The sequence below is a fragment of the Piliocolobus tephrosceles genome, chromosome 10 (assembly GCF_002776525.5).
Source record: "Piliocolobus tephrosceles isolate RC106 chromosome 10, ASM277652v3, whole genome shotgun sequence".
Lineage (NCBI taxonomy): Eukaryota > Metazoa > Chordata > Mammalia > Primates > Cercopithecidae > Piliocolobus > Piliocolobus tephrosceles.
In genome coordinates this window covers 96,896,553-96,923,768 of record NC_045443.1, presented here as the reverse complement: position 1 = coordinate 96,923,768, position 27,216 = coordinate 96,896,553, and the positions used below count along the sequence as shown (strand labels likewise).

General features: G+C 35.5%; 1 protein-coding gene across 7 annotated transcripts in view; it reads left to right on the top strand.

Annotated features, from left to right (window-relative positions):
• The window catches only part of ANKS1B (ankyrin repeat and sterile alpha motif domain containing 1B), a 1,351,669-nt gene that overhangs the window by 650,750 nt on the left and 673,703 nt on the right, over positions 1-27,216 (top strand). For all 7 annotated transcript variants that reach the window (XM_023182451.3, XM_023182541.1, XM_023182286.2 and 4 more), the window contains one exon: positions 25,433-25,613. In XM_023182451.3, coding sequence (XP_023038219.1) covers positions 25,433-25,613 — 181 coding nt within the window. The remainder of the gene's footprint in view (positions 1-25,432; positions 25,614-27,216) is intronic.

Genomic DNA, 27,216 nt, shown 5'->3' with positions numbered 1-27,216 from the left:
ATAGATAGATAGATAGATAGATAGATAGATAGATAGATAGATAGATAAGTTAAAATTTTCCTTATGGCTGTGTGTGTGTGTTTCTGCTACTTGTACAGGAGGAAAACATTAAATAAAATAGAACACATAAAATCCAGATTGTTTCTCAAAGTGATAGTCTATTTTTTTCAAACCTGTTTATTCACTTCATAGCTTTTAAACCTAGCTAAGCACAGGTTTGACCACCACTGCTTGGTCAACTTATAGCCATCAAACCGTGTGACCAGGTTTCTGTTTATTTCTAGAGTTAATTCTTACACCTTGATCTCTTCTAGTCTGTATTCCAAACCTAGATTTATTTTACTTCCTCAAAAGCACCATGCTCTTTCAAAACATATGCCGATGCTTTTGCCTGGAACATTGCTCTCAATCCTTCAATCCTTCATGCCCTAATCCTTGGACTCCACTTAGATGAAAAGCATAGGAATAAATAGGATTTTTATATTGATAAAGTACATAATCCATAATAATTATATAATAATCACACATCATATTTCCTTACTTATTACACTGAAATAAATGCAAAAGCATTAGTTCATTTATATATGGATATATATGTATATGTGCAAGAGTAAATAGTGAGAGACTAATAAATTGTTTCATTTGTTTTCAGGTAAAATAGGAAAAAGCCTAAGTCTATAAGTTAATCAATTCATAATCTTTTTTAAAAAATTTAACTCTCGAGTTCAGAGGTACATGTGCAGGTTTGTTATATAGGTAAACTTGTGTTGAGGTGTGTGGGGGGACGGTTGTACAGATTATTTCATCTAGTGCCCATTAAGCTATTTTTCCTAGTGCCCATTGCTGTTTTTAAGCCTAGTTCCCATTAGCTATTTTTCCTGATCCTCTTCCTCCTCCCACCATTCATCCTCCAATAGGTTCCAGTGTGTGTTATTCTCCTCTATGTGTTCACATGTTCTCACCATTTAGCTCCCACTTATAAGTGAAAACGCGTGGTGTTTGGTTTTCTGTTCCTGCATTAGTTTGCTAAAGATAATGACCTCCAGCTCCATCCATGTTCCTGCAAAGGACATGATCTCATTCCTTTTTTTGTTGTTGTTGTTGCACAATATTCCATGGTGTGTATGTACCACATTTTTAAAATCCAGTCTACCATTGATGGACTTTGATGTTGATCCCATGTCTTTGTTATTGTGAATAGTGCTGCAATGAACATACATGTGCATGTGTCTTTATGATAGAAAGATTTATATTCTTTTGGGTACATACCCAGTAATGGGATTGCTGGGTTGAAAGGTATTTCTGTTTTTAGGTCTTTGAAGAATTGCCACACTCTCTTCCACAATGATGGAACTAATCTATACTCCCACCAACAGTGTATGAGTGTTCCTTTTTCTCCACAACCTCGCCAACATCTGTTATTTTTTGAGTTTGTAATATTAGTCATTCTGACTGGTGTGAGATGATATCTCATTGTGGTTTTGATTTGCATTTCTCTAATGATCAGTGATGTTGAATTTTTTCATAATCCTATTTTAATGTTATAAATTCGTAGTTCCCAATCTCTTCTGGGCCCTTAACACTACTCAGCAGACCTAAATTTCTCCAGTTAGCTTGCATGCCAACTTTCCTAATGACTTTTGAATTTTCCCCTTCTCAGATACCTAATTTTCCTCCTAGTCTACTGAGATAATTTAATCCTCACTTTACAGAGTAACGGAAGTCATCAACACCTCTGCCTCTCTAAACATCAGACTTTTCACACGTTCTCTAAATTCCACCCCTTACCTCCTTTGTAGAAAATTTTTACTCCCAATTCCTTTCTGTTCTTACCTCTTTAATATATCTCTTTTTACCACTTCATTTGCATCAGCATTTTAATGTCCTCAAGAAGTCAATGCCATCATAGAATAGTATCTCCCATAGCTATGCCAATTTTATTCGATTTCACAAACTTCTGGAGAGATGTGCCCATACTCTGTCTTCTTGTTCCTTTTTGTATTCTGAACACACCAACCACCTTTTAGTTCCTTACATGTGCTGTCTTTATTTTTTCCTGCTGTGACCATCAGGATCACGGCATCTCAAGTTCCTTCTGACTTGGACACTTCGTTTCGACCCGCTCACACTGCTTTCACTTAGCTAATTTCTACATCTCCTTCAGGTGGCAGCTGAAAGGTCACTTCCTTAAAGAAACTTCTCTTTACACTCCAAATTAGGTGAGGTCCCTGGTTATATGTGTTCATAGGAAGTTCTGTTTATTCATAGGACTTTTCACCTTCCTCCTCCATAGCTGACTTTCTCACTAAAATATGAGGTGCTTGAGGGAAAGAATGGCACCTATCTTTTAGTTAATATTGGAGAGTACTGGTTATTACTCTTAAATCTGGTAAGTGGAGGAGATGACAGAGCCGTGAATGAGAAGTCCCATCAAGAATTATTTTGTGCTGTCTTCTCTGTGTTTGGTGATGCCTCTGCACCAGGGCACATTAACATCCATCTTTATGTTTTTGCTTGGTGTGTTAGGACGTTCTTGCATTGCTATAAAGAAATGCTTGCATTGCTGGGTAATTTATAAAGGAAACAGATTTAATTGGCTCATGGTTCTGCAGGCTGTGCAAGCATGGCACCACCGTCAACTTGGCTTCTGGGGAGGTCTAAGGGAGTGTTTACTCATGGCAGAAGTTGTGAAGTGCAAGCAGGCACATCACATGGCAAAAGCAGGAGCAAGAGAGAGAGAGTGGGGTTGATGGGGAGGTGCCACACACTGAAACAAGCAGATCTTGTGAAAACATTACCATGAGGACAGCACCAAGACATGAAGGATTTGTCCAATTGACCCAGTCACCTCCCACCAAGGCCTGCCTCCCACACTGAGGATTACAATTCAGTGTGAGATCTGATGGGGACATATATTCAAAATATATCACTTGGGTTTGTTTCTAAAGCAAAATATATCTAATGACTAACTTCTTTCTCAAAAGCTGCAGTCTGGTGTTTCCCCTTCAAGCTCCTAACAGCCTCTTAACTTTCTACTCCTGTAAACAAGTCACCACAGGGGCTCTTTAACCTCCTAATGCCATGCTTTCTAAAAAGGCGTATTGTGATTAATTGGAGTGTATCTTCTCTTCTTTTTCCCCCTTCTCTGTGGTCCCTCATTGCTGTGAGCCCTCACTCCTCCAAATTAGAGATGGTGGGCTATTTAGAGAGGTTCTACCAGAGTCTCTGCCACTTATTTCCCATCAGAGACCCCCCCAGAAGGTTTCTACTTAAAGCACTTACTGCAATTTCCAGAGCAGCTCTCTTAAACACTGACAAAAATAAGTCTGTGTGCTGTATTTTCTTCCAAACCTATTGATTTTCTCTTTTCCTTTAACTCTCACCTCTGTAAATCATGTCAGGGAGATTCTGCGGGACTCTTCATTTAATTCGGTGACTCTGCCATTTATTAGGGGGTCTGCCTTATGATTTAACTCATCAATGTCTTCTTTCAGTTAGATCCTACTTATACTAAAATCTTGCAGTAGGAGAAGGAGACGAATACTTATCAATCCTTTACTAATTTAGGCCTTATTCTAGTCTTTCATTTACATTATCTCAATTAATCAAGACAGTGATTCTGTGGGGAAGCTTATATAATCCTCATTTTATGAATGCAAATGCTAAACTGTAAACACTGACATTAGGATCTGAATCCAATTCTACTTTGCTGCAAATCCTATTTTGTCTCCCAAATATGTGTTAATAAGTTTAACCCATAGGAATTAGTTAGAAACAAAAAAGCCAAAATTGACAAATGGGATCTCATTAAACTAAAGAGCTTCTGCACAGCAAAAGAAACTACCATCAGAGTGAACAGGCAACCTACAGAATGGGAGAAAATTTTTGCAATCTACTCATCTGACAAAGGGCTAATTTCCAGAATCTACAAAGAACTCAAACAAATATACAAGAAAAAAACAAACAACCCCATCCAAAAGTGGGGAAAGGATATGAACAGACATTTCTCAAAAGAAGACATTCATACAGCCAACAGACACATGAAAAAATAAAGGTACTTTTTAATTGGGGATACCAATGAATTAAATGTTTTTAAATTAAATTTTTTTATTGATATGAAGATGAAGAAAGGAGTTTTAGAATTAGAGACTTTTTCAGAACTTAATGATTTTGTTTCCTTGAGGGAAATCCAAATGAAATTTACATATAAATCATAACAATTCTTGGTTATTTAGAAACTTATTACTGAGTTTATATATTTTTTAACACTTGCTTTACATACTGATACCCCTTCATATCAACCTTTTGAATATTCCTTTGCCAGGGATGGGTCAGGAAAAAAAGAAAAACTTTTATTAATGGGCATTTTTATAACTGTTTTAGAAAAATACTCAGCAGAAAAGGAGTTGAACTTGTTAGCTAAAATTAATTGTAATACTTATCTTCACTTTAAAACTTATTGCTATCATATTATGACACAAATTTTTATGACCCTGATTATATTTTACTACAAGGGAAGTTATGTGTGCTTATTCTTAAAACTTCACATCATCTTAAATAGATGCACAGAAGTACTTATATTGTCACATCTTTCTGGTTTAAACCTTAACTTTATTCTACCAACTAGTGTATTTATTACTTTGTGATAACCCTCATGGTAATTGCTTTTACAGATACTCTGGGGAAAATATTCTTTTAAACTATCATTAAACTAAGCTAAAAAAAGTTCTGTTATTTTTATTGTATAGGAAGACATTTTGGGTAATTATAGCAAAAAGACAGAATGATGTAATGGAAAGTGTATTCATGGCTTTTAAGTGTTGAGAGAGCTGGATTCTAAAGCTGTCCAAGAGTTACTGAGTATCCTTTGATACTCAGTTTCCCTGTCTGCCCATCTGTGGAGTTTTTGTGGGATTCAGAAAAAAAAAAAGGTAGGATACCTGAAACAGAATGTATTTCATGGGCACTATGATTATAATAGTAAAGAGATGACTTAAGAATTAGAAAGCAGGCTGGGTGTGCTGGCTCATGCCTGAAATCCCAGTACTTTGGGAGGTCAAGACAAGAGCATCACTTGCGGCCAGGAGTTTGAGACCCGCCCTGGTAACATAGCCAGACCATATTTCTACAAAGAGTCAAAAAAATTATTTGGACACAGTGGTGTGTGCCTGTATTCCTAACTACTCAGAGGGCTGAGGTGGGAGGATCGCTTTATTGGGGCTGCAGTAAGGTATGATTGCATCGTGGGATGCTAGCCTGGGGGATAGAAGGAGACCCTATCTCTAAAAACAAGAATTAGAAAGCAGAATGACCTTTGAGAAGTTAAAAACCAAAAGCAATGTCCACTCTTATTTGTAAAAATTTTCTTTCACGTATACAGCAATATAAGATTTTATTAATACTTTGGCTGCTAGGAACATATGTTCTGTAAATCATTACATTGTTATTTCCTACTGTTCCTAAAGTGAAACTGAAAGAAAAAAGAAAGACACAAATTACCTATATCAGGAATAAAATAGGGATGTCACTGCAGACCCTGAAGACATCAAAAGGAAAATAAAGGAATATTACAAACTATTCTACATACATAAATTTGACAACTTAGCTAAAATGGATCAATTATTAAACTACCACAATTTACCCAGTATGTAATACATAATGTGAATAGCTCTACAACTATTAATGAAATGGAATTCATAATCAAAAAGCCCTCAAAAAATAAATCTCCAAGCCCACGTTGTTTTGCTGGAGAATTATAACAGCATTTAAAGAAGAATTAACATGAACTCTAAACAATCTTGTCTTGAAAAAAGAAAATGGGGGAATGTTTTATGAGCTAGTATTCCCAATTCCACACACATCCACACCCCAGAGCAATATTCCTCATGAATATAGACAAAAAATTCCTAACAAAATATTAGCAATAGTATTCAGAAATATATTTTTTAAATTATGTACAATTACAAAGTGAGGTTCATTTTAGGGATGCATAACTGGTTCAATATTTGAAATCAATAAAGAAGAAAATTCACATAATGATATTAATTGATACAGAGAAAGCATTCAACAAAATTCAACACCCATTCATGTTTTTTTAAAGACCTCTCAAAAGAATAGAAATTGAGGGGAATTTCCCCAACTTGATAAAGAGCATCTGTAAAAATTCTCCAGCTAACATTATACTTAATGGTGAAAGCATGAAGACTTTCTTTCTAAGACTGGGAACAAAGCAAGGATGTCCACTGTGCTCACCACTGTCACTCAACATAGTGCTGGAAGTTCCAGCCTGTGCCAAGAAGAAAAACAAAAAAATAAAAGGCATACAAATTTGGAAAGGAAAACTGAAACTTCCTATTTGCAGATGAAATGATTGTCTTCGTAGAAATCCCAAGGAAGCTAAAAAGCAAAACAAAAACTGCACTCCTATGACTAATAAGTGAGCTCAACAAGGTCATGGGATGCAAGATACACATTTAAAAAATTGTGTTTCTGTGAACTGGTTATGAACATGTGTGCACAGAAATTAAAAATACAAGGTCATTTATAATCACAAACACAAAAAGAAAAAATAATAATTAGATATAAATCTAACACTTGTATCCAAATCCCTCATTTTATGTTTTGGATGTCAAAATTTACATCATTTTGCAATTTGTATCCCCTGATTATTTTAGTTGTAGTTGTTTTAATAGATGTCTATGAACCATTGTACAAGAGATAAAATTGCTTTGCATACCAACATTTTGGTCCAGAGCATTCTGAATATGATTCTGTAATGCTTATACCATTGAGTTTTGTACTTTTGCATGTTTTATGTTATTAATTAGTGGCCTTTTGATACAGCTTAAAGAATTCCCTTTAGTAACAGGCCCAGTGAAAATGAACTCCCTTAGCTTTTGTTTGGGAAAGTTATTATTTCTCCCTCATTTCTGAAGGACAGGTTAACTGATTTAAGTTTTCTCAGTTGGCAATTTGTTTTCATTCAGCACTTTGAAGATATCATCCTACTCTTTCCTAGCCTGCAGGGTTTTTGCTGATAAATCCACTGATAGTTACATTGGACTTCTTTGTATATGATATGTTTCTTACTTCTTGCTGCTTTCAGATTTTTTTTCTTTGTCTTTAATTTTTGATAGTTTGATTATGAGCCTTGGTGAACTCCTCTTTAACATGTACAGGTCTTGTATATTGAAATCTACAAAACATTGATGAAAGAAATAAAATGTTCAAAGAAGTGAAAAGATATACCTGTTTATGGATTAGAAGACTCAATGTAGCAAAGATGTAAATTGTTCCAAATTAATATTCAGATTTAACATCATTCCTATCAAAGCCACAGCAACACTTTTTTGTAAATTTAAGATTATTCTAATATTTGCATAGATATGTAAAGCAACTAGGATAACTAAAAAAATTCGAAAGAGAAGAACAAAGTGGGAGGAATCAGTCTACCCAGTTTCAAGATTTATTTTACAGCTACAGTACTTAAGACAATGTAGTATTATCAGTGAAGGGATAGACACACAGATCAATTGGACAGAATAGAGAACCCAGAAATATACCCATACACGTAAATCTAACTGATATTTGACAAAGGTACAAAAGCAGTTCAGTGGAGGGAAGATAGCCTGGTGCTGGAGCAGTTGGACATACACAGGCCACAAGTTGAAACTTGACCTAAGTCGTATGGCTTATGTAAAAATTAATTCAAAATGGGTAATTGACTTAAAATATAAAACTATAAAACTTTTAGAAAAAAATAGGAAAAAAATCTCTGGGATTTAGAGCTAGATGAAGAGTTCTTATACTTGATATCAAAGACATAATCCATCAAAAAATAAGTCGTCCTGATCCTCTCCCTCCTCTCAAATACAAATGACCTTGGCATGGCAACTGCCACAGAGCACGTGTTTAAGAAGTGATAGTCCCCAAATCAGAGGGGGTCTGCCTGCATGCTGGTAACCTCGCTCTCAAGAGCCTGCCCTTCTCCATTTGCACTGTCTCCCTCCCCGCCTCTGTTTATGCTTTATCAAAGAATAAGGTGTGACTAGCACCTCTGGTTAAAAAAAAAAAAAAAAAAAAATGTGCTTCATTAAAATTAAAAACTTTCGCTCTGTGAAAAACCCTACTAAGAAGATGAAAAGACAAGGTACACACTGGAGAAAATATTTATAAATCACATATCTAACAAAGAATGATATCTAGAACTTACAAAGCACTCTCAAAACTCAATGGTATAAAAATAATCCAATTAGAAAATGGGCAAAAGACATCAAGAGAAGTTTTACTGCAGAGGATATATAGATGGTAGCAAATAAGCACAAGAAAAGATATTCAACGTCATTATCCACAAGGGTGATGCAAAGTAAAACCACAATGAGATATCACTACACACCTATCAGAAGGGCTAAAATAAAAAATAGTAACAACACTAAATGCTGGCAAGGATACAGAGAAGCCCATAGATTGCTAGTGGAAATGTAAAATTGTACAGCAATTTTGGAAAACAGTTTGGCAGTTTCTTAAAACATTAAACATTGAACTGCCATACCAACCAGCATTTGTACTTCTGGGAATTTATCCCAGATAAATGAAAACATGTTCACTGAAAAATCTGTACACAAATATTTATAGCAGCATTATTCATAACAGCTGAAAACTGGAAACAACCCAGATGTCCTTCAATGGGTGAATGGTTAAACATCGATGTCATTGAATACTATCCAGCAATAAAATGGAGCAAGCTATTGATACACACAACAGCTTGGATGAATCTGCAGAAAAGTATGCTGAGTGAGAAAAGCCAGTCCTAAAAGGTTACATACTGTGGGATCCTATTAATATAGCATTATTGATGTGACAAAATTATAGAACTGGATAACAGATAAGTAGTTACCAGGAGTTAAGGTGGAGGTGGGGGCAGGAGAGAATTGAGTGTAGCTATAAAAGGGCAATGGGGCAGGGCGCGGTGGCTCATGCCTGTAATCCCAGCACTTTGGGAGGCTGAGGCGGGTGGATCACGAGGTCAGGAGATCTAGACCATCCTGGCTAACACAGTGAAACCCTGTCTCTAATAAAAATATAAAAATTAGCCGGGCGTGGTGGTGGGAGGTTGAGGCAGGAGAATGGCATGAACCCGGGAGGTGGAGCTTGCAGTGAGCTGAGATCGCGCCACTGCACACCAGTCTGGGCGGCAGAGTGAGACTCAGTCTCAAAAAAAAAAAAAAAGGGGGCAATGGGAGGGATCCTTGTGATGATGGAATTGTGAAATTCTTCTGTTTCTTGTCCATATTACGATGTTGCACTATAATTTTGTGAGATGTGCCCACTGAGGAAAACTGGGAAAAAGAAACATGAGTGCACTCTTTATGATTTCTCACAATGGCATATGAATTTACAATTATTGAAAATAAAAATATTTAATTAAAAAATTAAGCTATTATATTTAAAAAGCAGTGTGCACCTTTATTTGTAAAAATGTCTGTCTTTCACCCACACAGTGATCTGTGCTTCCTATTTTAGCTGTTCAGAATATATCTTCTATAATCCATTGCATAATTATTTCCTGCTGTTCCTAAAATGAAACAAATCATTTAAAATTGTTGCTTAAAAAAAGAACTTAAGTGTGGAAAATAAAGCTGGTTTTACTTATTTTAAATTCTGGACGCATTTGAATTTGACATGAACATCTATAAAATATTAATATATAAATATTTGCAATACCTAAGTCAAAAAATAATTTTTGCAAAATAGTCGTGACTATTTTCATGCTGGGAAAGCGTCTACGAGGACAAACTCCATGGTTTGGAGGTCAAAATGCTTTTCAGGTCTTTACTATCTACATAGAGTCCAGAACTGCTTATGACCTTTATTGACTAAAACTAGAATTGAAAACTAGAACTTTTATTATCCTCTCATGTCTGTATGCAATCTTTCCAATGCAGATTTGAATAAATTGTATGAAGAAACTAACTCACAGGAAGAAACATATATTACAAATTTTCTATCTAACAAACTCCACACCCATGCTGATGTATGTTAAATTCTAGGAATAGACTAACACTTTTAAAAAATATATTTTGACAAGTTGCCCTGAAAAGGGCGTATACCCTTTTATACTCTCTGGAATGCATGTGCAGAACCTGCAGGTTTATTACATAGGTATACATGTGCCATGGTGGTTTGCTGCACCCATCAACACATCATCTAAATTAGGTATTTCTCCTAATGCTATCCCTCCCCTAGCCCCCCACCCCCCAGACAGGCTGCAGTGTGTGATGTTCCCCTCCCTGTGTCCATGTGTTCTAATTGCTCAACTCCCAGTTATGAGTGACAACATGCGGTGTTTGGTTTTCTGTTCCTGTGTTAGTTTCCTGAGAATGATGGTTTCCAGCTTCATCCATGTCCCTGCAAAGGACATGAACTCATCCTTTTTATGGCTGCATAGTATTCCATGGTATTTCTGTGCCACATTTTCTTTATCCAGTCTATTATTGATGGACATTTGGGTTGGTTCCAAGTCTTTGCTATTGCAAATAGTGCTGCAATAAACATACGTGTGCTTGTGTCTTCATACTCTTAATAGTGATGACTAAGAAGGGAAAGAGTTCAATTTTACTGGGGCCAGCAAAATGTCAGGCTCACTTAAGACCTAGGGAAATGGTTTTCAAATTGTTTATCCATAGAACTCTCTGTTAAAAGAAAAGTTTGTGTAGGTTGAATTATATGAAATTGCTATTTTTGCAGGTAATACGGTTGAATGTCAGCAGTTTCATATGGTTCAACCTAACAGAAACCTAATAGGGTAAGCAAAAAAAGAGTACAACTGCTCTGATTGATGGTGGAGTAGGGGTGTTTAGAGGACCTCAGAGAAGGGCTCAAGAGCAACTCTCTGCTCTCAGAAAGCCCTGGTCTTGAGAGCAACTGTCTGCTCTCACAAAGCCCTGGGCAAGAAAGGCAGGTGCAGGAACCTGGAACTTTCAGGGCCTTATTCAGGGTGTGTGGGTGAGAGTGGTGCACAGTGTGAGGGCCCTTGATATGGAGCTGGCAGAGAGGAAGAGAACATCAACAGCTAGCAGGAGAACAGCTGCTTTGGACAGTTGCCTGTACCAGTAAATCTGACCTTGCTCTTGTGTGGGATTGCAATGTCTGAGAAGCAGTACCGAGTCCCTACAGTCTGTTTTATAATTTGTCTTTTTAAATAGAAGATGAGTATACATATTATTTCATAGTCGGATACCTCTATATAAAAATAAATGAAGAGCTAAAATCAGGAGATACAAAGATTTTTAAAACTTTTCTGCATTTCTCTTATAAAAAACCTAGTTACTGTAAGAGTTTAATACATAGCAGAATTAGATACTATTTATTCCCATTTTCCACCCACTTGCATTTTATTTCAACACCTTTTGAAACAATGTGGATTTTTTAAAAAAATCCATGCTATCAATAGACTGAAGAGTAGGAGAATTGTGCATTGATATAAAGAGGAGAAACTCCAGAGTTATTAGACTCTAGGCTTTACTCCTAACTTTATGTTTGCTTCTCTTTGCTTTACCTATAGTGTAGTGTCTTACAGGGGAAAATGCAATCAATTTGAAATTCACTAGATTTGTGTTTTAATTTCATCTCTCCCATTTAACTTCAATTGCAGCTTTCCCACTTAACTGAGATTATCTGTGAATCTCAAGTCTATAAACTGGAAAGAGTAATAGCTACTTTTGATACTAACATTATAGGCTTCAATGAGACAACAAATTTTAAGTGCCTAGAAGAATGTCCATGTCTCTTAAATATTCAGTACTCACTCACGACTTCTTTAACTCTCTTGTGGTGATCATTTATTTTTTATCTATGTTTGGCCATAATCTATAAAGCAGAAGAATTGCATTTGCCTACCTGAAGATAAGGAGTTCTACATCTTGATCATATTAACATCGTATTCATAACAACCAAAAAATTGCACTTCACTTAAAATTGTTTTCCATTTATTGAAAAATCAAGAAAATATAATAATTTTCAATTTGCATGACACCTCATAAAATGGCAATGATATTTACTTTCATCCAGTTGTCTTGACTTCCTCAAATCTCTTATATACAGTCTTCTAAATGATCAAGACAGAGAAATATGAGAATTCTAACTCATAAAGCTGAGTGGATCGCAAGTGTTTACATTTTCCTCCTCCTTACTTGCAATCAAAATGGTAAAATAAATACAAAATTAACAATAAATTCATAGCAGTGATGAAAAACAGGGAGGGTTACTACCTGAGGCATTCGAGAAATTCTAAAAGCTAAAATCAAATATTGCTAGATTTAGACAAAACAAGAGGAAGAAACCCACAATCCAACATCGGTGGAAGAGGGGAAGATGTCACTGGAACAGTGAGTGGATTTGACATCCTCATTAGAGCTCTGTGAAGAATCTCAAGCCTGAGCAACAGGGCATGGTTATCAAAGCCAGGGAGTAGACAGGGCAACCAGAACCTTAGCATCTCCTCTGTGGAGCAATCGGCTTTGTTATTTGCCCACCAGATGGTAGTAAGTATCTAAGGAAGGTGAAGGGCCCCCAAAGCTCCTAATGTGGGGACAATGCCTTAGGTATAAAAAGTGTTTGACCAAGACACCAGATAGTTGAGGAAAATTAACAAGCAAAAAGAGAGAAACCAGGCTTAATGAACAAAGTAAGGAACCTTCAAGAAAACTGACTTAATGCCAGAAAAAGACTCTAATCAGTATTCTCAGAAAGATTTGAGAGGTGATGGAATACTTGAAAAAGAAAATTTTTTTAAAATTAAAAATAGCATAATCACACCAAAAGTTATAACAAAATGCCTAAAAATTGTGTGCCTTATCTTATTTGTTCACTGATGTATCCCCAGGGGCTACAACAGTGCCTGACCACACAGCTGATAATGGTCAGTAAGTATTTTCTAGCAAATTAATGAAGGTGCTTTAGGACAATGAACTGTAGAATACTCCCAGTATATAAAACAGGAAGGATCAAAGAGATCCAATATCCACGTACTAGGAGCCCTAGAAGTAGAAGCCACACAGTAAGTAAGAGAGTGTAGTGTTAGTACAGAAATAGACAAATAGATCAATGAGAATATAATTGAGTCCAAAAATGTAAGCCCAATCTCTATTTGGAAATTTAGTGTATGATAAAGGCACCATTTCAAATCAGTGGATAAATAATGGTATTGGGACAGTAGGCTATCATTTTGAGAAAAAAAAATATTTAGAATTAAATATTTTCATCACATATTGTATATCGCAGAAAATATCCCAGGTTGATATAGAACCAAAGGAAAATAAATCATTCTACCAAAAGAAACACCTGCACTCATATGTTTATTGCAGTGCTATTCACTAGAGAGAAGACATGGAATCAACCTAAGTGCCCATCAACAGTGGATTGGATAAAGAAAGTGTGCTACATATACACTAGAATACTATGCAGCCATAAAGAAGAATGAAATCATGTCCTTTGCAGCAGCATGAATGTAGCTAGAGACCATTACCCTGAGTGAATTAACACAGAAACAGAAAACCAAATACCACACATTCTTACTAATAAGTGGAACCTAAACATTGGGTACACACAGACATAAAGATGGGAACAATAGACATTGGGGACTCTAGCAGCTCCCCCATCCCTGGTGCTCCTGGCCCAGGGTTTTGTAAGGCGGTTTATGGGAAAATTGAACATGTATTGGGGCTTGGAATCTTGGCTCAACTGTTTTCCCACTTTCCACCCTATTTCTACATTCTTTACTGAGTAAAATTCTTGGCCACCTCCTCCTCCAACCCAGGTGCCCCTGGCCTGCCCAGAAACTGCTGATGCAGCAGTGAGACCCTGAGTTGGGGAAGGGTCAAGCACTTAGTGAGTTGCAGGGCAGAGCCACTGCATTCCTGTAAGAATCTACCCTCACCCTGTGAGTATTTCCATGACCAAGGGAGCAATACATTAAGTAGCAAATAAAAGAACACCATAACAGATCTAGAGAGAGAACATGGGAAAAAGAAAAAAGTTTTTGCACCTGCTTTTGAAACAAGGGGTCCCACCTTTTTATGTTGCACTGGTTCCCTGACTCAATCATAGTCATTCCTGTGTCTGTTCAATTTTACCTCCTCAGAGAAATTTTCTATTCCATTTTTTTTCTTTTTTCTTTCCGTTTTTTTTTTTTTTTTTGAGACGGAGTCTCGCTCTGTCGCCTAGGATGGAGCGCAGTGGTGCGATCTCAGCTCACTGCAAGCTCCGCCTCCCGGGTTCACGCCAATCTCCTGCCTCAACCTCCTGAGTAGCTGGGACTACAGGTGCCCGCCACCACGCCCCGCTAGTTTTTTGTATTTTTAGTAGAGACAGGGTTTCACCGTGTTAGCCAGGATGGTCTCGATCTTCTGACCTTGTGATCTGCCCGCCTCGGCCTCCCAAAGTGCTGGGATTACAGGCGTGAGCCACCATTCCCGGCCAAAATTTCCTGTTCACTTTATAGAAGGTGTCACAATTTTTTTTTTTTTTTGAGACGGAGTCTCCCTCTGTCGCCCAGGCTGGAGTGCAGTGGCGCGATCTCGGCTCACTGCAAGTTCCGCCTCCCGGGTTTACGCCATTCTCCTGCCTCAGCCTCCCGAGTAGCTGGGACTACAGGAAGCCCACCACGTCGCCCGGCTAGTTTTTTGTAGTTTTTAGTAGAGACGGGGTTTCACCGGGTTAGCCAGAATGGTCTTGATCTCCTGACCTTGTGATCCGCCCATCTCGGCCTCCCAAAGTGCTGGGATTACAGGCTTGAGCCACCGCGCCCGGCCACAATTTTTTTAAAGAAAAGATCAGAGAGTAAAATAGTTAAGTCTTCGTGGTTCATAAGGTCTACGTTACAGCTACTACACTCTGCTGTTGTAGCAGGAAAACAGCCATAGACAATACATCAATGAATGGACATGGCTATGTCTCCATAAAACTTTGTTTTCAAACAGTGAAGTTTGAGTTTCATACAATTTTCATGTGTTACTAATATGATTTTTCCTTTTCTAAAAAGCGATAAAAAATGTGAAAATCATTCTTAGCTTTCAGGCTGGACAAAAATATTCAAAAGCCTGGCTGTGGCCCATGAGATGTAATTTGCTGACTCCTGCTAAGTAAATTACGTATGGAAGCAGGTCCTCTGGAAAGTAGGGTGATAAGGACTGGACCACAGTGGAGGGATATGTTTTGAAGTGGAGAAGCCACAACGAACACAAGTGCAATTCATTCCACATATCAAAACTTGGCAAATTCAATTTGTAATTTCAATGAATTTGTGAAAACACTTTTTCTTTTTTATACTAAATGGCTGAGTGCAATTCTATTTGAGTAGTTAAAAAATTATAATGGATTAAAATCAAACATGTGTAAATGTATACATTCTATATATATATATATATATATATATATTCTAGACCCATTCTTTTTTATCTCCATTTTAATATTATGACCATCTCTTTATTCTTTTCTCTCATTGCTGTTATTCCATTTCTCCACATAGATATCTCTTTTTATTTTAATTTTTAATTTTGGGGGGTACATAGTAGATGTATATATTTATGGAGTATATGAGATATTTTGACACAGGCATGCAGTGTAATAATCATATTGGGGTATTCATCAACTCAAGCATTTTTCCTTTCTTTGTGTTACACATAATTCAGTTATACGGTTTTATTTATTTTAAAATGTACAATAAATTATTGCTGACTCTAGTCATCATATTGTGCTGTCAAATACTAGATCTTATTCATTCTAACTATATTTTTGAACCCATTAACTATTCCTACTCCCCCCACCACCCACATTACCAGTTTTAGCATCTGGTAACCATCACTCCACTCTCTACCACTGTGAGTTCAATTGTTTTAATTTTTCTAGTTCCTACAAATAAATGAGAACATGCAATGTTTGTCTTTCTGTGCCTGGCTTATTTCAGTTAACATAATGACTTCCAGTTCCATCTATGTTGTTGCAAATGACAGGATCGCATTCTTTTTCATAGCTGAATAGTATGCCGTTGTGTATATGCACCACATTTTCTTTATGCATTCATATGTTGATGGACACTCAGGTGGCTTCTAAATCTTGGCTATTGTGAATAGTGCTGCAATAAACATGAGAGAGAATGCAGCTATGTTTTTGATATACTTTTGGGAATATACCTAGCAGTGGGATTGCTGGATCATATGGTAGTTCTATTTCTAGTTATTTAAGGAACCTCCAAAATCTCCATTTTTCTCTATATTGGTTGTATAATTTACACTCCCACCAGCAGTTTATAAGGGTTTCGTTTTCTCTACATCCTTGCCAGCATTCGTCATTGCCTGTCTTTTGGATAAAAGCCATTTTAACTGGGGTGAAATGAAATTTCCTTGTAGTTGTAATTTGCATTTCTCAGATGATCAGTAATATTGAACACCTTCTCTCATATCTGTTTGCCATTTGTATGTCTTCTTTTGAGAAATGTCTATTCTGATCTTTTGACCATTTTCAATCAGATTCTTAGAATTTTTTTTTTCCTTTTCAGTATTTTGATCTTCTTCAATATTCTGGCTGTTAATTTCTTGTCAGATGGATAGCTTGTAAATATTTTCTCCCATTCTTTAGGTTGTCTCTTCACTTTATTGGTTGTATCCTTTGCTATGCAGAAGTTTTTAGCTTCATATAAATTTCATTTGTCCACTTTTGCTTTGGTTGCCTATGCTTGTGAGGTGTTCCTTAAGAAATCTTTGCCTAGTCCAATATCCTGTAGAGTTTCCCCAATGCTTTCTTTCAGTAGTTTTGTAGTTTGAGGTTTTAGATGTAATTATTTAATCCATTTTGATTTGATTTTTTTATATGGCAAGAGATAGGGGTCTACCTTCATTCTTCTGTATATGGATATCCTGTTTTTCCACTACCCATTTATTGAAAAGACTGTCTTTTCCCTTATGTAACCTTGTGTATGCTCTTGACACCTTTGTCAAAAATGAATTCACTGTCGGTGTATAGATTTGTTCCTGCATTGTCCATTCTGTTCCGTTGGTCTATTTCTCTGCTTCTATGCCAGAACCATACTGTTTTGGTTACTATAGCTTGTTAGTATAACTTGAAGTCAGGTAATGTGATTCTTCCAGTTTTATTCTTTTTGCTCGTGATGGCTTATGCTCTTCTGGGTCTTTTTTTGTTCCATATAAATTTTAGGATTTTTTTCCATTTCTGTGAAGAATATCATTAGTATTTTGTTAATGATTGCATTGAATCTGTAGATTGCTTTAGGTAGTATGGGTATTTTAACAATATTTATTCTACCAATCCAGAAAGTGGAATATCTTTTCATTTTCTTATATGATTTTCAATTTCTTTCATCTGTGTTTATAATTTTCACTGTGGAGCTCTTTTACTTCTTTGGTTAAGTTTATTCCTAGATATTTTATTTTATTTGTAGCTATTGTAAATGAGACTCCTTGGTTTTATTTTTTCCGATTATTCATTATTGGCATATAGAAATGCTACTGATTTTTGTATATTGATTTCGTATTCTGCAACTTTACTGAATTTATCAGTTCTAACAGTTTTTTGGTAGAATCTTTAGGTTTTTCAAAATATATAAGATCATATTATCTGCAAACAAGGCTAATTCAAATTCTTCCTTTCCAACTTGGATGCCCTTTATTTCTTTCTCTTGTCTGATTACTAGCCAGGACTTCCAGTATTATGGTGAATAAGAGTACCGAAAGTGGGCATCCTTGTCAAGTTCCAGATCTTAGAGGAAAGGCTTTCAGTTTTCTCCTATTTTGTATGACACTGTGGGTCTGTTGTATATGGCTTTTACTATTTGAGGTCTGTTTCTTCTATACCCGGTGGGTTTTTATCATGAAGGGATGTTGAATTTTATCAAATTCTTTTTCAACATCAATTAAATCAATTATGTAGTTTTTTTGTCCTTAATTTTGCTGGTATGTTGTATTATTTGATTTATTTGCATATGTTGAACCATCCTTGCATCCCTAGGATAAATCCCCCTTCATCATAATGAATGGCCTTTTTAATGTGTTGTTGAATTTGGTTTGCTAGTATTTTCTTGAGGATTTTTGCATCAACATGCCTCAGGAATGTTGGCTTGTAGTTTTCTTTTCTTGATGTGTCTTTGTCCGGTTTTGGTATCAGGGTAATACTAGCCTTGTAGAATGAGTTCAGAAGTATTTCCTCCTCCTCCATTTCTTGGCATAGTTTGAGTAAGGCATGTATTAGTTATTCTTTAAATGTTTGGTAGAATTCAGCAGTGAAGCCATCAGATCCTGGGCTTTTCTTTTCTGGGAGACTACTACTTGCTCCTAGGAGCCTCTAATGATCTTTTGAATTTCTGTGGCATCAGTTGTAATGTCTTTTTCTTCTCTCATTTTATTTATTTGAGTCTTATCTCTCTTTTCTTAATCTGGCTAAAGGTTTGTCAATTATATCTTTTCAAAAAAATCAACTTTTTATTTTATTTAGTGTTTATAGTGTTTTCTTGGTTTCAATTTTATTTATTTATGCTCTGATCTTTATTATTTCTTTTCTTCTAACTTTGGGTTTGGTTTTCTCTTGCCTTTCTAGTTCTTAGGATGATGCATTGTTAGGTTATTTGAAGTTTTTCTACTTTTTTGATGTAGGTGCTTATAGCTATAAATTTTCCTGTTAGTTCTGCTTTTGCTATAGCCCGTAGGTTTTGCTATGTTGTCTTTTCATTGCCATTTGCTTCAAGACATTTTTAAATTCTCTTCTTAATTTCTTCATTGACCCATTTGGTCATTCAGTAGCATATTGTTGAATTTTAATATGTTTATATAGTTTCCAGAATTCCTCTTGTTACTGATTTCTAGTTTTATTTTATAGTGTTTAAAGAAGATACTTTCAATTTGTTTTTTATAATAATAAATTTCATTTTATTTTTTAGTTTCGTAAGACTTGTTTTGCGGCCTAACAAATGGTCTATCTTTGAGAATTATTCATGTACTGAGGAGAAGAATGTATATTCTGTAACTGTTCAGTGAAATGTTCTGTAGATACCTATTAAGCCCATTTGACCTATAATACAGATTAAGTCTCATGTTTCTTTGCTGATTTTCTGTCTGAATGATTTGTCCAGTGATGAAAGTGGGTTGTTGAAGTCTCCAGCTACTTTTGTATTGGGGTCTATGTCTCTCTTTAGCCTTAATAATATTTGCTTTATATATCTGGATGCATATATATTTGAAATTATTATGCCTTCTTGAATTCACCCTTTATCATTATGTAATTATTTCTTTGTCTGTTTTTATAATTTTTTCTTGAAATCTATTTTGTCTTATCAGTATAGCTACTCCTGCTCTTTTTTTGATTTTTATTTGCATGGAATATCTTTGTCCATCCCTTTATTTTCAGTCTATGTGTATCTTTATAAGTGAAGTGTATTTCTTGTAGGCAATAGATTGTTGGGCTTGTTTTTTTTTTTTTTTTTTAATCCATTCAGCCACTGTCTGTCTTTTGAATGGAGATTCTAGGCTAATTATTCAATATTATTGTTATTAATGATAATCTCTTGTCCTACCATTTTGTTATTTGTTTGCTAGTTATTTTGTGATCTCCTCCTTCTCTACTTCCTCCCTCTCTTCCTTTTAGTGAGGGTGATTTTCTCTGCTGGTGTGTTTTAATTTCTTGTTTTATTTTTTGTGTATCTATTGTAGGATTTTTTATTTGAATTTACCTTAAGGCTTGCAAATAATTTTTTATAATCCATTATTTTAAACTGATGTCAACTTAACACTGATTGCATAAACAAACAAGCAAAGGAAAAACTAATAAATACTGTAGCCATTAACTTTGTCCTCCTACTTTTTAACTTTTGTTGACTCTATTTATGTCTTATTGTACTGTCTGTGTCTTGAAAAGTTTTCATACTTATTATTATCAGTCCATTTTTTCATTTGTCACCTCAAAATATGAGTTCACACATCCCAATTACAGTGTTATAATATTCTGTGTGTTTTTTTTTTTTTTTTTTTACTCGTGAGTTGCATACCTTCAGATGATTTCTTCTTGCTCATTAACATCATTTTCTTTCAGACTGAAAAACTCCCTTTAGCATTTCTTGTAGGAAAGATCTAGTGTTGAAGAAATTTCTCAGCTTTTGTTTGTCTGGAAAAGTCTTTATTTCTTCTTCATGTTTGAAGTATATTTTCACTGGATATGCTATTCTAGGATAAACATTTTTTCCTCCAGCACTTTAAATATGTCATGCCACCCTCTCCTGGCATGTAAGGTTTCTACTGAGAAATCTGCTGCCAGACATATTGGAGCTTAATTGTATGTTATTTGTTTCTTTTTTCTTGCTGCATTTATAATCCTTTGTTTATCCTTGAACTTTGGGAGTTTAATTATTAAATAGCTTGGGGTAGTCTTGCTTGGGATAAGTCTCCTTGGTATTCTATGGCCTTCTTATTCTTGAATATTGGGATCTTTCTTTAGGTCTAGGAAGTTCTCTGTTCTCATTTTGAGTAAACTTTCTATTCCACCCACCTCTCTCTACCTCCTCTATAAGGCTAATAACTTAGATTTGCCCTCTGGAGGCTATTTTCTAGATCTTGAAACCGTGATTCATTCTTTCTTCTTTTGTCTTCTCTGACTATATATTTACAAATAGCTTGTTTTAAAGCTCACCAATTCTTTCTTCTGCCTGATCAATTCTGCTTTTAACAGATTCTAATGCATTCTTCAGTACACCAATTGCATTTTTCAGCTCCAGAATTTCTGCTTGATTCTTTTCAGTAATTTCAATCTCTTTGTTAAATGTATCTGATAGGATTCTGACTTCCTCATCTATGTTATCTTTAATTTTGTTGAGTTTCTTCAAAGCTTCTTTGTTCTCATTTCTTTTTTAAATTTTTTATTTAGCTTCTATTTTGAGTTCAGGAGTACATGTGCAGGTTACATAGCTAAAATCGTATCATGGGGGTTTGTTGTACAGATTGTTTTGTCACCCAGGCATTAAGCCTAGTACCCATTAATTATTTTTCCTGATGCTCTCCTTTCTCCTACCCTCCACTCTCCAATAGGCCCAGTATGTGTTGTTCTTCTCTATGTGTCCATTAGTTATCATAATTTAGCTCCCACATATAAGTGAGAACATGTAATATTTGCTTTGCTGTTCCTGTGTTAGTTTGCTAAGGATAATAGCCTCCATCTCCATCCATGTTCCTGAAAAGGACATGTTTTCATTCTTTTTTTATGGCTGCATAGTATCCCGTGCTATATATTATATCCCGCATTTTCTTTATCCAGTCTATCACTGATGGGCATTTAGATTGATTCCATGTCTTTGCTATTGTGAATAGTACTGTGGTGAACATATGTGTGCATGTGTATTTATGATATAATGATTTATATTCCTTTGGGTATATACCCAGTAATTAGATTGCTGGGTCAAATGGTATATTTTTGTTTTTAGGAACAGAAATATCCTCAAAATTTCTGTTTGATGAATCACCACACCGTCTTCATGGTTGAACTAATTTAAACTCCCATCAACAGTGTATAAGTGTTCCTTCAATTGGAATAAAAGAAAAAATTGACAAATGAAATCTAATAAAACTAAAGAGCCTCTGCACAGCAAAAGAAACCATCAACAGAGTAAACAGACAACCCACAGAAGGGGAGAAAATTTTTGCAAACTATTCACCTGACAAAGGCTAATATCCAGCATCTATAAAAAAATTAACTTAAATTTACAAGAAAAAGAACAACCTCCATTAAAAAGTGAGCATTGGGGGCCAGGTGTGGTGGCTCACACCTGTAATACCAGCACGTTGGGAGGACGAGGCAGGCAGATCACTTGAGGCCAGAAGTTCAAGACCAGCCTCACCAACATGGCAAAACCCCATCTCTACTAAAAATACAGAAATTAGCCAGACATAGTGATGCTTGCCTGTAATTCCAGCTACTCGAGACACTGAGGCACAAGAATCGCTTGAACCCAGGAGGGAGAGGTTGCATTTAGCGGGGATCATGCCACTGCACTCCAGCCTGGGTGACAGAGACCAGAGACTCCGTCTCAAAAAAAAAAAAAAGAAAAGAAAAGTGAACAGACACTGCTCAAAAGAAGACATACATGCAGCCAACAATTATATGAAAAAAAGTGCTACATCATTGATCATTAGAGTAATTCAAACCAAAACCACAATGAGATACCGTCTCACATCAGTTCAGAATGGCTATTATTAAAAAATCAAAAAATAACACATGCTGGGAAGGTTGTGGGAAAAAAGCCACACTTATACACTACTGGGGGGAATGTAAATTAGTTCAACCATTGTGGAAGAGAGTGTGGTGATTCTTCAAAGACCTAAAGTCAGAAATACTATTCAATACAACAATCCCATTACTGCATATATATCCAAAAGAACATAAATCATTCTATTACAAAGACACATCATGCATATGTTCATTGCAGCACTATTCACACTAGAAAAGACATGGAATCAACCTCAATGCTCACCAATGATAGACTAGATAAAGAAAATGTGGTACATATATACCATGGAATATTATGCAGCCGTAAAAAAGAATGAGATCATGTCCTTTGCAGGGACATGGATGGAGCTGGAGGCTGTTATCCTGAGTGAACTAATGCAGGGGCAGAAAATCAAATGCCACATATTCTCACTCATCTCTGGGAGCTAAATGATGAGAACACATGGACACATAGAGGGGAACAACACACACTGGGGCCTATCAGATGGTGGAGGGTGAGAGGAGGGAGAGGATCAGGAAAAATAACTAATGGGTACTAGGCTTAATACCTGGGTGATAAAAATCTATTCAACAAACCCCCATGACACACCTTTATCTATGTAAGAAACGTGCACATGTGCCCCTGAACTTAAAATAAAAATATAGAAAAGGGAGGTTCACTTTAACATCTCATAAAACCAATGTGAGTTTTATGACTTTCCTTCATCTTTCAACTACATCATCTGGGGAATAAGAGAGGAATAGAAAAAGCTCCCTTCTACTAATATTGTATTTGCTGAGAATTAGTCACATGGCCCAACCCAAATGCAAGTCAGCCTGGGAAATAAAAGGAAACCTATAGTTATGGTTTTATTGAGCACTAAATTGACATGTGAAACAATTCCATAGAACAGGAGTGGCCAAACATTTTCTTTAAAAATCCAGACATAATAAATATTTCAGGTGTTGTGGAAAATATGACCTGTGTTGCAACTACTGAACTCTGCAATTAAAGTACGAGGACAGTCATAGACCACAACTAAATGAGAGAGCAATGGGTGCAGTTTTGTTGCAATAAAACTTCATTTTTAGAAATAGGAAGAAGGCCAGATTTGAGCCACAGGCCATAGTTTGCTGACCCTTGCCTTAGAGCATGACTAAGTATAAAGCTTCTAATTTTTCATCACCCTTACTGCTATATGATACTGAAGCATAATCATTGGATTGGTTGTCTCTTCTTCGAAGCCTCATGTGCCATCCATCCTCCCACCTCAAGTCTATATTCATACGGAAAACAGGGACAATGTCTTACTTGTTTTATTCCTATCATGGTGCTTACATGCATAATATCTGCAGTTTAGTGTATGTTCAGCAAATATTTGTGGAATGAATTAATATTGCAGAAAATAGCTTGTTTATTTTCATGATTGCATTAAACATTGTGTTTTTAAAGCAGTTAGAACCATGCGTGGTCAGGATTCAGAAACATGTATTTAAGAAACATTTAGAAGTGGAGGAATCATATATATCATTTGGCTTGACCTTTATAAATTTGTGAGAAGAAATAAATAAATGTGGTCCATTGCCTACACATAAAGTGAAACAAAAGCACAACACAATAAAACAAAGCCTAGAATGATGGGCTCCATTGGAGCCAGGGCTATAGCTCATGCCTTTCTAATTGCTGTTATAGAATGTAGTGGAAAGGACACTGAATGTGGAATTGAGATTCAGTAGTCCCAAGAACAGACATTTCATGAGAAACCAAGGCTGACATTAAACACTAATCTTTTGTACTTCAAAAGCAACTGAGTCCTCTCTGGGTGCTAATTTGAATTCTATTACTGAGTTGATGTGTCATAATAAAAAATGACTTGCACTCGCTTGCATAACAATATTTATACCCCTCAACGTCTTTTATAAAACATTTGGTGAAATATTGGTGAAAGAATAAATCATATTGTGATAATTTACACACCTTATTTTTTTTTAAATCTCTATACTGTGCAGACATTTTTCCATATGATTGTCTATTTTAGGTTATAGACTAATGATATCTACTTGGAAAAAAATGATAAGCTGGAAGAGACAGCAACTTGAATATTTTGCAGGAAAATATGGAGTACAGTGATTAACACATATTTGAGGGTAACAAAAACATTAGTAAACCAAAAGTTAATTGTACTTTGGAGAAAGTAAAGTACAATAAACTTTACCTTATTATAAAAGGTTTACATTTGATCTCTTGTAATTATTGTAAGAGATGTTTAATATTTCAGTAATATAAACTAAAAAATAAAAAGTAAGAAAGTTTGAGTTGGTTCCTGGGAAAAACACACACATTTGAGAGCCAAAAAACTGCAGTTTTTCTGAAAGACAATGTTAGAAGCTCTGCTAGGCAAGAAAAAAAAAGTGAATATAATTAAAATTATGGGGAAAAAAACTCAGAAAATTGCTATAGGGAGTAATTCATTACTGACAAAGGGTATAGATTATATCTGCTATTACTCCATGATTTTAACTTTTATGTTTAAATTGACTTTTCTTGCTATTTGGGGATTAATTAAAATTCTTAAAAAAGAAAATCAAAGTTTGCTACAAATACCAAGCATATTCTTAGATCCTAGAAAATGTTCCATATAACTTTATTTAATTCTGATGATGAAATTCCAGCATCTTGTACTTGGGAACAATATCTAATGCCACCAATTCCTTGGACTATTTAAAGAATAAAAAAATGGAACTGCCTTAATTATTCTTCAATGTTATAAAGGCCCTTTTATTATTAGATTCTATATCCTCTGGGTCTGGCAAATGCCAGATGCTTAATAAATGTTAGTTGAATGAAAGGTGACTTAAAATTGCAACTTTCAAAATTGATTACCAAGAGAAATTCTGTGTACTATATTTTTACAATCTTCTGGGGAAAGCAAATGAAAAGCCTAACCTATCACATCAACTATGCCATAATATTTTCTCATTAAATAATTTTTTATTATTGAATTCATCAAGTAATTATTTAATGTATCTCTGTAAAGCACAATTATGTTTTAAGTATAAAACCCAGATAGTTTTTAACTGAAAAAAAATTATCACTTAGATTAAATTGATGGGGAGATTGGGCTGAAGATGAACATGATCATATTAATACTGTCATCATGCTCATTTATTTTAGCCTAAACAGCGAACATCCATTGTGTCTTCTCTGGATTTTCACCGAATGAATCACAACCAAGAATATTTTGAAATCAACACATCTACAGGGTGCACAAGCTTTACTGCCAGCCCTCCTGCTAGTCCACCCACCTCTTCTGTGGGAACCACAGAAGTCAAGAATGAGGGAACTAACCATACAGGTAAAGCAGTTCACTTTATGCAGCTGTATTTTTTATTTTAAGACTGAAGTCTTTATGAGTTAGAGGAATTAGGAGGAGTCTTTGTACAAATTGCATTGTGTTTTTAGTTCACCTCCATGTGTGGCAATGTAGGGCTTTAAGATTTTTGTCAATGTGGCTATAATATTCTTTTTGAATACATGGATGGCCTCTCGGTGTTAGATATTAAAGATGATGATTTAATGTGATCATAGTAGTAAAAATACCAGGGACATAGAAATGCTCTTCCACTGCCATTTACTCCTCACCACACAGTGGTATCAACTAATCAACACACAACATCATTAAGATCTGCTTTGAAGCCAGAGAACTTATATCAAGAATGTCTGGTAAGAAGAAATTGTACAATGTGGCCTAAGCTGGCTTTCAACCTATTTAAACCACGGTGAACTTGCAGAGGAAGTGTGTTGGGGTAGAAAATGCTGGGTGTAAGGGTAAGATTAAGAAAAGTAACACCACCCACTAGTAAAACATATGTTGTTCCATGCAGTCAGATTAGCAAAGCTTTCTTTATTTGGGGGACAAGGAGCTAACTCCTAGTAAGGCCAAGGGAAATATTAGAAATAAGAGAAGTGGGACCCAAAGAATATCCTCCCCTGCCATATAATTTACAATAAGGGTTAAAGACAAATACAATATAGAGACAAATTTCTTAATTTTAATTGTTTTATTTGGAAATCAAGAATTACAATTTGTGGCATACTCAGAGGTTGGATGGTCTTCATTATGTCCAAGAACAGACAGTTAGAGGTTTTACAAAAAAGGGAAATGTTACATATTGCTTTTTAGGAAGTTCATTGGCACTAATAATATGTTGGTGAGCTGGCAAGTTTTGATTGGTAAGTGATGACTATGGGTAAAATGATTCTCAGAGTTGCAGCAGGTTGTTTCAGTAGCTATTAGATAAAAGTGGTTTCAGGTTACAGCAGGCAGCTTCAGCAGCCAAGCTTACAGGAATTCCATTCTTGGAACAGTGTTATGTGCCCTAGATGCCTTCTCCCCTTAACCTCTCAACTGTTTCAGTTGGGTATAACAAGAATGACCCAATTCATATGATCAACTTTCATGTAAGTAAACAATTACTTTCCTTCCAAGAGACATGATTCAAAAACCCAGTAGATAGAATTAATTTAAATTTTAGAATAATGAAGTGTGGTCTGTGTGAGTATTCCATATAATCTTTGTTCACAGTGAGTGTATGAGTATATATGTATGCTCATATACCTACTTAAGTCCTTTAATCTGATTCTATGTTTAAAAGCAGTAACACAACATTCTAGAAATATAGTCAGAGAATTACTTTCCCCTAGGAATGAAGCTAAGATTTTAAAAACAATGACTAATGGTAATGATAAGATTGATATTCTATGGAAGTTATAATCCAGACTTTCGTGGAAGCCAGGGTGATATTTATAAAATATAAATCAAATCATGTCATTACCACACTTAAAATGTTCCCATGTCTTCTCATCACACTTAGAATAAAATCCAACTCCTTACCATATCCAGTGAGCCTAATTTAGCCTGGTTTTTTTTTTTTTTTTTTTTTTTTTTTTTTTTTTTT